Source organism: Babjeviella inositovora, assembly GCF_001661335.1.
Source record: "Babjeviella inositovora NRRL Y-12698 unplaced genomic scaffold BABINscaffold_6, whole genome shotgun sequence".
Taxonomy (NCBI): domain Eukaryota; kingdom Fungi; phylum Ascomycota; class Pichiomycetes; order Serinales; genus Babjeviella; species Babjeviella inositovora.
Window position 1 is genome coordinate 189,856 of NW_017566843.1, and position 10,714 is coordinate 200,569.

At 49.5% G+C, this 10,714-nt stretch overlaps 5 protein-coding genes across 5 annotated transcripts; 3 read left to right on the forward strand and 2 right to left on the reverse strand.

Moving 5' to 3' along the window:
* Positions 1–235: 235 nt before the first annotated feature.
* Positions 236–1,513, reverse strand: BABINDRAFT_166866 (uncharacterized protein; the record flags this gene model as incomplete). The annotated part of the gene is made up of 1 exon (XM_019130470.1): positions 236–1,513. The coding sequence occupies one exon, from the start codon at positions 1,511–1,513 to the stop codon at positions 236–238; it is 1,278 nt and encodes a 425-aa protein (XP_018985086.1).
* A 981-nt stretch (positions 1,514–2,494) lies between these two features.
* On the forward strand, positions 2,495–5,389 carry BABINDRAFT_161459 (hydrolase; the record flags this gene model as incomplete). The annotated part of the gene is made up of 1 exon (XM_019128814.1): positions 2,495–5,389. Exon 1 carries the CDS (start codon positions 2,994–2,996, stop codon positions 5,385–5,387), a length of 2,394 nt encoding a protein of 797 aa, XP_018985087.1. The 5' UTR covers positions 2,495–2,993.
* A 208-nt stretch (positions 5,390–5,597) lies between these two features.
* On the reverse strand, positions 5,598–7,087 carry ETR1 (Etr1p). Its single transcript, XM_019128815.1, has one exon. The coding sequence runs from the start codon at positions 7,032–7,034 to the stop codon at positions 5,910–5,912; it is 1,125 nt and encodes a 374-aa protein (XP_018985088.1). The 5' UTR covers positions 7,035–7,087; the 3' UTR covers positions 5,598–5,909.
* Positions 7,088–7,386: 299 nt separating this feature from the next.
* On the forward strand, positions 7,387–8,489 carry BABINDRAFT_161461 (uncharacterized protein). The gene has a single exon (XM_019128816.1). The coding sequence runs from the start codon at positions 7,493–7,495 to the stop codon at positions 8,480–8,482; it is 990 nt and encodes a 329-aa protein (XP_018985089.1). The 5' UTR covers positions 7,387–7,492; the 3' UTR covers positions 8,483–8,489.
* Positions 8,490–9,182: 693 nt separating this feature from the next.
* Positions 9,183–10,533, forward strand: BABINDRAFT_161462 (FTR1 family protein). The gene has a single exon (XM_019128817.1). The coding sequence runs from the start codon at positions 9,250–9,252 to the stop codon at positions 10,462–10,464; it is 1,215 nt and encodes a 404-aa protein (XP_018985090.1). The 5' UTR covers positions 9,183–9,249; the 3' UTR covers positions 10,465–10,533.
* The last annotated feature ends 181 nt before the right edge of the window (positions 10,534–10,714 follow it).

Sequence of the window (10,714 nt, forward strand, 5' to 3'; positions counted from 1 at the left end):
TCCCAGGACGCGCAACAAGGGTTCCCTGAGAGTCATCCAGTAATACGAGATAAATAAATGAATTGTATCAGTGCTTCAGGGAGGTTACTCTTTTGTGGATATGAAATAAAAATCTCATTCTATTCCTCTGAACGTATTGGCGTGTCTCTGTATATGATGAATCTTCAACTGCCTTCTAGAACTCACCTTCTCTACTCACTAATTTGACTTTCAATATTATATTCTAAACAGTACACTACTCGTTGTAGAAGACAAGCGAAACACCCTCGTCACCAGCGGTGAGCAACTTCTTACCGCCTTCGATGACAGCAAAGTCTAAAATCCCCATGTTATGGCCGACACCGACGAACAACTCTTCACCGGTTCTGGAATCCCACTTGTAGATCTTTCCGTTCATAGACGAACCAATGAGTAACGGCGAATTAGCGACAAACTGCAACTTGGTGATGGTGTCGTCGACGGAGATGGTTCTCCTAGCTCTCCAGGTCTTGGTATCGAGCAACATGACGTCGCCGCTGACGAGCCCGACCGTGATAATCGGCTGGACGTCGCACCACGACAAGGCTTCAATGGATGCCTCGGATTCGTCCTGGTCCTCTTTTAAGACAATGACCTTGAAGAAGGTCAAGATGGTGCCGTTGGTGGAGTTCACAATGGCCAATTGCCCGTCGCGCGAGCCCACCGCCATGATGTTGTTCTGGGAGTTGTGCAAGGAGATGGAGACCCACGGCGGAGACGTCCCCTTCAATTCGGTTGGGCCGATCTTGTAGTTGGTCTGAGCTGTGAAACAGTTCCAAGAGACGATGGAGCCATCTTCGGAGATGGTCACCAAGGTCAAGGAGTCCAAGTCTTCTACGTTGACAAATCTGCCTCCGTTGCACACATCCTGGTGCGAAAACCCAGACATGATCTGCTCCAATTGCGGAGTGATCTGGTAGACCCAGACGGAGCCATCAGCGGCACCGAACGCAAAAACCGGCTGGGTAGGGTGAGTAACGATCCAACACACCTCTTCCACCTCCTCCAACTCCGCAAAGAGCTGCCACTGCTGACCCTTCTTGGCCAGCTGGTGGATGAGAATCTTCCCGTTCATGTCACCGGTAACGGCAAACTCGCCGTCAAAGGTGAACCCACCACAAATAACAGACTCCTTGTGGCCCTTCAACTCCGTCACCATCTGTGGCGGCTGCTTATGGGTGGTCCACATGTACGCGGTGTTGTCCCCGCCTCCGGTGACTGCAAGCGGCAAGGTTGGGTGGGTGAACACGGTGAAGATGGAGTCGCTGTGCTGATCAAAGTAACCCCACGAGTTGTTAGACATGTCAATCGTGAGGTTGCCTTCAGCGTCGTACTCGCCCGCTTCATCCTCGTCCACCATCTCAGCGTCGGAGTCATCATCCACCGGCTCTGGAGCATCGTCTGTGATAGGCGCAACCTCTTCAGCCACTTCGGTAGCTTCAATGTAGTCGTCCTGGCCGTTTGAGGATACAATATGGGTGCTTTCTTCTGACATTTTTGTGTTTGGTAAAAAAAAGAGTCCTTCTTATCAGGTGGCGCTTTTTTCTGAAAAATTTATATAAAAAGTGAATCATGCAGGATATGCAGGATGTAATGATTAGTAACAAATTCAACATCACGTGTACTTTTCACCAACTAATGTGTTGTGGTTCGATCAGAGAATAATGTCTTTTGAGCAGAGATTGGCGCTCCGAGAAAACACATCTCAAACGAGACGAAAGGAGGTCAACCATAAAGCTCTTCTATGTGGTCGGATAAGTATTTTATAAAGGCCAAAAAAAGCTTCCATAATTGGCGCACTATTAACCAGCGGCCGTGCTCACTATAGCATGATCATTGATGATATGTTTCGGAAAAAGGAAGGTGGCTGGGCTTGGAAGAACAAACTGAGAATCTCTAAGTCGTTTATATCGGAATACCAGGAGGTGGAGCGATGCAGTCAAACGTTACACTCCTGGCTGGCAAGTGCCAGTGAAACAAGACTTTTTTTCGCGCAACGGAAGCTCTGTACTAGTGCGGGGTTAAAAGCATCGGAAAAGCTCAAGGAAAATTAACCAACTTATGAAGCGTGCGTTCAGATTTCCGGTTTCAGGTTGTTTGTCTGTCCCGGTATTACCGGGTAATAGAGATACCCCGAAGCAAAAACCTGTATGATTTTATTATTCCATAGACACTAAGGCATGAGGTGTTAGAATCCACGCTCCTCTAATTTGCGGATCACACGGAACTACTTATCACTGATAACGGCAAGTAATAGTCAGCCTAGGAGTTTCCGCAAAAAGTTACTCAGAGAACCTCTAGCTTATGGTTGCCTACATGGTAATCGAAACCTAGTGTCCGCAGCACCACTAGAACACGCTACCTCTATTATGGGATAAAATCCGGAAAAAAAAAAAACCGTTGATATTTATTCAAATATATTTCCTTGGGTAGCCCCTCTTTTTTAAAATTAGCTCATCTTCTGGCTATGGACCTACAGAGGTTTACGTAGCGGCGCAGAAAATCTGCCTAGTGACGTCTTGTTTCTTTTGTGCCCTAGGGCCAGCTGGTCTGGCTGCGGCAGCACCCCTGAACTACTATCGGTCATTCGTGCACAGTCTCCGTGCCCAAGATGGGTTTATTATTCAGATAAATTCATTAAAGCTCACAGCTCTGTATACACTACCCAGTGAGCACCATTAACTAACGGTATCCCTTACGTTACCTATAAAAAGGACTCTTCATTTGCATCTAGTGATCATACCTCGTGTACTCACACATTGACCCAGACAACGTTTCATATTTTCCCCGCCAGAAGCTAGTTCCGCCTTCCTTTACCTAGCTGCTTGCTCTAACCCACAATTTTGCTCTGGTTCTACATACTTACGCCTTTGTTCCTCCACTTTTCCTGCATTATTTGAGATCCCTACCATCTCTTTCACCTTCCTAGCCTCTATTCAATTGAAGCCCCTTTTAGATTTTTCTCCCTTCCATCTATGAATCAGCAAAACAGCCTGGTGCCAGACAGCACTGATATGCCGATTGAACTCCTTCATGGCCGCTTAGGGACAGACCAAAATGGCCATTTCACCGACAGATACGGTCGCAGGGTGCTTCTCCGTGGGGTCAACCTCGACGCCTCGGCCAAGCTTCCTACTACTCCTGACCTTCCATCTTACAGGGGTGGCGCGAGCGATGTCTCACACCCCAACATCCTTTACGAAGGCGATACCGTGTCGTTTCTCAACAGACCGTTCCCACTTAACGAAGCAGCAACGCACTTCCGCCGCATCAAAAGCCTCGGCTTCAACGTGATTCGGTACATTGTCACGTGGGAAGCGTTAGAGCACTCTGGCCCCGGTATCTATGACGAAGACTTTATCACATTCACAATAGATATCCTCAAGATTGCTCAGACGGTCGGAGGCTTGTACGTCTTCATGGACATGCACCAGGACGTTTGGTCACGGTTTAGCGGCGGGAGTGGCGCTCCGATGTGGACGTTGTATGCGGTGGGTCTTGAGCCGCGCCATTTCAGTGCCACTGAGGCCTCCGTGCTCCACTGTGAGGCGAAGGATCCCAAGAAATACACTAAAATGGTCTGGTCAACCAACTATTTCAAGCTTGCGGCCGCTACGATGTTTACATTGTTCTTTGGTGGGAAGGTGTTTGCGCCAAAGTGTATCATGGATGGGGTCAACATCCAGGACTACCTCCAGCTGCACTTCAACAACGCTGTGGGTCATATGTGGCAGCGGATCGTCACTGAAGCCCCTGGGCTCATTCACGAGACCATCATCGGCTTTGAGTCGCTCAACGAGCCAAGCTGCGGGTTCATTGGCGTGCCGACCATTGCTGAGTTGCCGAAGCAACAGAAACTCAAGCTAGGGTTGATGCCGACCGCAATCCAGGCCATGGTCTTAGGAATGGGCAGCGCTTGCACGGTGGATGAGTACGAAATCTCTATTTTTGGCCCGAAGAAGAAGGGCAGCCAGGTGGTGGATCCTCGGGGAACCAGTGCGTGGGTTACTCCCGCGACTGGAGCGCTAATGGACGCGAAGTATGGGTTCCAGAGGGATCCCGGCTGGGATCCCGGCTGTTTGTATGCCTTACACGGGGTGTGGGAGCCTCGTACAGGTAAAATTCTCCGTCCTGACTACTTCTCGCGCCACCCGACCCTGGGAGCCCGCATCGACGAGGAATGGTTCATCAACAACTTGTTTGTGGACATGTACAAGGAGTTTAAGCGGGTGATCCGGGATATCTCACCCGATGTGTTTCTTTTCTGCCAGCCACCGGTGATGCAAATCCCCCCAAACTTGGTTGGCACCGGTGTAATTGACTCGCGGACGGTCTATGCGCCGCACTACTACGACGGGATGTCACTCATGTTCAAGACGTGGAACCGCAAGTACAATGTCGACACACTCGGGATTCTCCGCGGCCGCTACATGAACCCGGCACTTGGCATCGTCATGGGCGAGGCAAACATCCGCAAGTGCATTAAACGGCAGTTTTCCGAGATCCGCAAAGAGTGCGAGGAATATTTGGGCTTCCAGGTGCCCGTTATGTTTACCGAAACGGGCATGCCATTTGATATGGATGACAAGCAGGCATATGACACCAGCCGGTACGAGTCGCAGACTCGCGCCTGGGATGCGTTGGGCTATGCTATAGAGGGAAACAACCTCAGTGTAACCTTCTGGAGTTATTGCTCGGAAAATAACCACAAATGGGGGGACAACTGGAATAACGAAGACTTTTCAATCTGGTCCCAGAACGATCAGTCGCGCAGCTGCGAGGTTGATTTCTCCACCTATGGGGGCTCCACTATCTACCAAACCCCAAACACGTCGGTACGCTCAAAGCTCGACGATCCTTTTGCCGATAGGTACATTCAGAAGGACGGTGGTGAGTCAGGAGATGATAGCACCGTGTTATCGAATCGGATATATTCCCGGGCCAGAACCAGCGGCCGTAAGCTAAAGAAGGCGTGTGGGTACAATGCGGATAGCGCAGACTATTTTCCGTCCGAGGACGGGATCAGGGCCATTGACGCGTTGGCCAGGCCGTACCCTGTGGCTGTGAATGGTAAGATCAAGGAGTGTGAGTTCGACCTCGAGAGTTTGGTTTTTGACTTGAAGATGGACGGCACTCTGTGTTTGAAGGGCGAGCCATCGGTAGTCTACGTTCCGAGCTGGCACTTCCGTGAGGATGAGATGGAGGTTCAGATTTCCAGCGGAAAGTATGAGTACAACGAGCGGTTGAGCACACTTGAGTGGTACCATGATGATGGAGAGCAAACGTTACAGATATCCCGCATCGGCGGTCCTGCGCAGGAGCTGGGTTTTGGTTGTGGCTTTTCCCAGGATGATTGTATAGTTATGTGAGCTTTTTTTTCTAGCCTTTCTATGGATATTTATTCGAATGAGGATTGTAGAATGGGTGTTAAGCTTGCTCTTACATTTATACTTCAGCTGGTAGGCTATAGCCGGTGAGCTGATATTGTCACTTGAACTGTCGGACGTCTGATCTTAAAAAAGTTTAAGGATTTGAGTACCTTTTCGCTCATTTGTCACATTCAGCATCGCGTTTTTCTGCGGTCGATTTCCTACAACCTAACCTCTATCTTGTAAAGTAGAAGTGGCTATCTCCTTGTAATAGCTTGACTGCTTTCCGAGGTTGACTTCAAGATTCTGTATGGTACCCCCTCATTTCATGCTAACCTAGAGAGTATATCGCTATCAGAAAGGCACTGGAAACTCCAGATATCATATCGCTTCTGGTTATTCATCTATCGCATTTCACCGACATCTTGTGGCTATCAAGATATCTACCCCGCTAAATTACGCCAAAAAGATTTCATATATCACGCTTTACAGAACTTTCCAGGTTTAATTACCTTCAATTGGCTACTTGAACACTACTCCCTGTTTGCCGTTCTTGGCCTGGATACCGGTCAAAAACGCTTGTAACAACTGCTCGTTGGTGCCGTTGGCGATGTCAAATTTGCTCTCGGTAAACTTAGCCTCCTTTAACTTACCACTCAAATAGTATTCGTTAATCTTGTCAATCACAGCGATCTTGCCCTCCGGGTCGTCCTTAGTGTTGGCGGTCAACCAAAACCCGGCGCTGGTAATGTTCTTGAAGATGTGCAACGAGGTCGGGAGGATTACCGGCTGCTTGGACATGCCCCCGTAGGTGGCCATGATCCCATCTTTGCCCAACTTGCGCGCGATATTTGTGGCAGACTTGCCGCTGATGCAGTTCAAGGCTAAGGAAATCTGCTTGCCCTTGCCAACCCACTCCTTGATAATGGTACCCATGGCTCTGTCCGCACTCTGTTCCTCGGTGATCACATGGGTGGCGCCCAATTCGAGCAACTCCTGTTCTAACACCGCGAAATCTGGTCTGTCTCTCACGACGGAGATGGACTTAAGCCCGAGCTGCTTTCCGATCTGGATCGCGTACTTTCCCACGGCGGAGTTACCCCCATTTTGGATGAAAAAGTCGCCCGGTGCGAGTTTCTTGAAGATAGTGAGTAATTGGTAGGCTGTGCACGGGTTGACTGAGATGGTGGCGGCCTGCTGGACGGACAACCCGTTCGACACTTTGATCAAGTCCTTGGAGGGTGTCAACGCGTGGGTTCTCCAGGTCCCAAAGTTAGGCATCTTTGGAATCACCCAGTCACCCACTTGGAGGTCAGTCACCTTGGGATCGATCTTAAGCACCTGGAACAACCCCTCGTTGCCGCACGGTGCTGCCGGCTCGGGTGTGCCAAACTCCAACGTCTTGGCAGGTTTAGACGGGTACACGCCTTGAATCTGGTTTATATCCGACGGGTTGATCGGAGCCGCGACGGCCTGCAATAAAACGTTGCCTGAGGCTTCAGCCGGGTCTTCCAATTGGTAGGCCCGTACCCTGAGCACCTCCGCTGGCTCACCGTGGTCGGTGTAGATTACGGCTCTGGCGGTAGTGCTGGCCCATCTACGGGCATTTTGGAACCCAAAGCCAATTTGACGCGTGGAAAGAGACATTTTGGAATATTGTCTGGAATTGGCAGGGGTGGGGATAACGTATGTGGAGATATAGCAAGAAATGCGGAGTAAGAGATTGGAGCCTGAGTTTTCCACTTTTGCGAACAGTCACGTGGGCCAGGCCTTGGTCTGTCAGCGTTCTGCGTTCGACGGGAATATTTCAACATGGAAAGAAATGGTAAAATCCCACCGTGGTCTCTAATTATTAAAGCAGCTTTAAGAACCCTTTTTGTTGGAAGATGTAATGCCTCAGAATTTGTGGATGTCTATTAATCCACCCTTCTTGGTACTCGTATTAGCTTCCCCCTGAATATTGCACATGCGCGGCTCTGATAACACGCAGAAAAAGAAAAAAAAATTAAGGATAAGAAAAGTGTCAAAAATCATTACGGCAATTCATAACATTCCCACAGAGGGACATTCTCAAAGAATCGCTCGCTTCACCCGCACCATTCCCCATGAAGCAGGATAAACCCACGCTGGTGTACCCCTTTTCAACTCTCCTGCGCAACCTGAGCTCCGCGTTCTTCACGCCCAGCCCCGCCGCCTCCCCATCTATCACCATCACGGCGCCCCTGTGGCGCCGACGAAACTCGTTCAACCGCCGCTCCGACTGCCAGTCATCCAGCGTCAGCTCCTTGGGTATTGTCGAGCACAATACTGACTCGCACATTGACTCCTCGGATGATGCGGATCTGGCGCCGGATTCGGACGTTGAACAAGTGGAGGCTCGCAATACGCGCCCGATTTTACAACCGCATCACATTTCGGCGCTAAACCGCCAGCAGCAACAAATCTCGTACGACTTCACCCCCTCTCCTAACGTTCTGCGGCGGTCTTCTCTCTCGGACATCTTCAATATGGATCTGGATGGCGAGCATATGGAAGACCAGCGGCCAATGGAGATGGTGACATCCCCCAAGGTGATGTTCCGCAAGATGTTGTACCGCGAGACAAAGCCGCAGCTAAAGGCCGTACGACGTGTTACCCATGAGTTGCAAAACGAGGTGTCTCCTTTTGATAGCGAGATGGGGCACGAGCTCGCTAGTTGGTTCACGTTCAAGGACGATGAGCTACTCGGTGCCAAGGATCCACTCGGCCTCGACAGTGATTTGGCTCCCGCGGCAAGGTTCTATCCCTCGCAACAGCACATGATCACCGATGAAATCTACCGTAAAAACAAGCTCGTCAGCGAGGCCAACAAGGCCTGGTCGCGACGAACGCAGACACAGCATCCCCTGAACGAGCGTCTCTTCGGCTTTAGTCCGCATCTGTTAGCGATGACGCCGCTTCACCAGCTGTCGCCACAGCCTCTGCAGGGTACCAAGCGCAAATCCACGGGTGACGATGCTTTCCACACGAAGCGCAAGGCGGTCAGCACCAGCCCGCGAGTAGCGAACAAGGCGGTTCTCAGCACCAGCGATGACTTGGAGCGCATGCGGTTGTAGTTACGATTTATGGTTTATGATTTGTTTGTATTAATAAGTATAATTGTTAATGATTATTGTAGAAGGCCGGAAGTGGGACCCAGACGGGGTGGCACCCGACTTAGAAGGGTATACTGTGAGACACCTATAAAGGGACAATTTTGATACATCGCTTGGATATTGATCATAGGCTCTCGTAGTAGCCCTTTTTTGCATTCTATTGCCCTAGTAAATCGCTTTCCGGTTGGAAAGACGAAACCAGGTGGGTTTCGAGTACTGAGCCTTGTTCTAGTCCTGGCTTTGGAGAGTGCCAGCGGATTTCTCGTCGTTTTGTGGTTTGCTTTTAATGCCTTTTAATGTAAATGAAATTCCCTAAAGAGATTGAGCCATCTTTGTGTGTTTTATCGAACCGTTGTTCGACTATGAACGCCCTTAGATGTCTAATTTACTATCTACGCGTAGATATGGTTGCCCTGTTTCTGATTCGATAATACATTTAGTCTTGCAAAGGTCCCTACCTCCCTGTTTCTCTTATCAAACACTATCTGCAGCCCCCTACTCTAAGGGACACTGTATGACTGTGTTTGAGTATTAGAATATAATACCCCAGTCCGGTCCTTTTTTCCCAAATGCCAAGCTTATGGTGCTCACTAAATCCATAGGAACTCGCGAAAAATGTAACATCGAAACGCGAACCCTGACGCCATCACTGCCAGGGGACAAATAACTTTTGTCATTTCGCACGGCCTTGACTTCTGTTTCATAGCACCTCCATAAATTCAGATATCATGTTCAACTTCGAGAGCTATTTCTCGGTGCAAATCTTCTTTATCATCCTCCGCGAGACGTTAGAGTCTGCGATCATTGTGTCTGTGCTTCTCGCGTTTCTCAAACAGAACTTTACCTCAACCAACCCGACCACACAGCAGGAGATCCTTCTCATTGATTCCAAGGAGTATCGCAGCCTCAAACTCCAGATCTGGTTCGGCGGGTTGCTTGGGCTTTTCATCTGCCTCCTCATTGGAGGGACCTTTGTCGGTGTCTTCTACATCTTGGGGAACGACTTGTGGTCGCTTGCGGAACGCTTATGGGAGGGTATCTTCTCCATTCTCTCCTCAATAATTATCAGTTTCATGGGTATTGCGTTATTGCGAATCAACCAGATGCAGTACAAGTGGCACTTCAAGTTGACCCAGAGCTTGGAAATGCAGAGAGAGCACGGCCAAAAGAAGGCCAGGGCCCACGATATAAATACTGGAGTGATTGGTAGCGCCATGCGCAGATTTAAAACCTTGTCTACCAAGTACTTTTTGGCGATTTTGCCACTAGTCACTACGTTAAGAGAAGGCCTAGAGGCGGTTGTGTTTATCGCCGGCATCGGTGTCAACCAGCCAATGTCGTCCTTCCCCTTGGCGATTCTTTGCGGTGCTGGACTTGGCTTCACCGTTGGCTGGCTTCTCTATAAAGGGGGAAACCGTCTCTCCTTGCAATACTTCTTGATCTTCAGCACGTGTTTCCTCTATTTGGTCTCGGCAGGGCTCATGTCGCGTGGGGTTTGGTTCTTTGAGTTGGAGAAATACGTGCGCGACTGCCATGGTCAGGACATGAGTGAGGTCGGTTCTGGTCCTGGTTCCTACGACATTGCTAAATCTGTGTGGCATGTCAACTGTTGTAACGGGTTGAAAGACGGCGGCTGGATGTTGTTCAACGCGTTGTTGGGCTGGACGAACAGCGCGACGTATGGAAGTGTCATCAGCTATAACCTTTATTGGGTGGGGGTCATTGTGTTGTTGCGGTTGAAGTTGTATGAGGAGCGGAACGGGTATATGCCGGGGGTTCCGATTAAGTGGCAGTTGAAGAAGATTCGGAAGCGGTTAGCGATTTTGCAGGCAACTACGGGTGAAGTGACCCCAGCGAACAGTGTGAATGACATGACTCCGGTAAACAGTGCGGGTGAGACGGTGCCTCAGTCCAGTGAAACCGAAGGTTTGTTGACCCATTAGCTACCTTTTTGAATTGTTGAGAGATTTATATAGAATATATATTGGCCTATTTAAAGAGTGTAAGGCTATATCCACGGCATACATGGTAAAGGCGAACTCAGAGCGAGAAAGGGATCAAAGCGGCCTCATGATTGTAGAGTGCAAGCAGAGCGAACCAATAGCCGACAATAATATACGAGAGAAAATGGCTTCACGCTTAAAGTTTTGTGGTAAAGCCGGGCGTATTTTGTCCCACTAATATTTTAAAGTT

Bases quoted from the DNA above. Each gene is read 5' to 3' on its own strand.
- ETR1 (XM_019128815.1), bottom strand. From the start codon at position 7,034: ATGTCTCTTTCCACGCGTCAAATTGGCTTTGGGTTCCAAAATGCCCGT.
- BABINDRAFT_161461 (XM_019128816.1), top strand. From the start codon at position 7,493: ATGAAGCAGGATAAACCCACGCTGGTGTACCCCTTTTCAACTCTCCTG.
- BABINDRAFT_161462 (XM_019128817.1), top strand. From the start codon at position 9,250: ATGTTCAACTTCGAGAGCTATTTCTCGGTGCAAATCTTCTTTATCATC.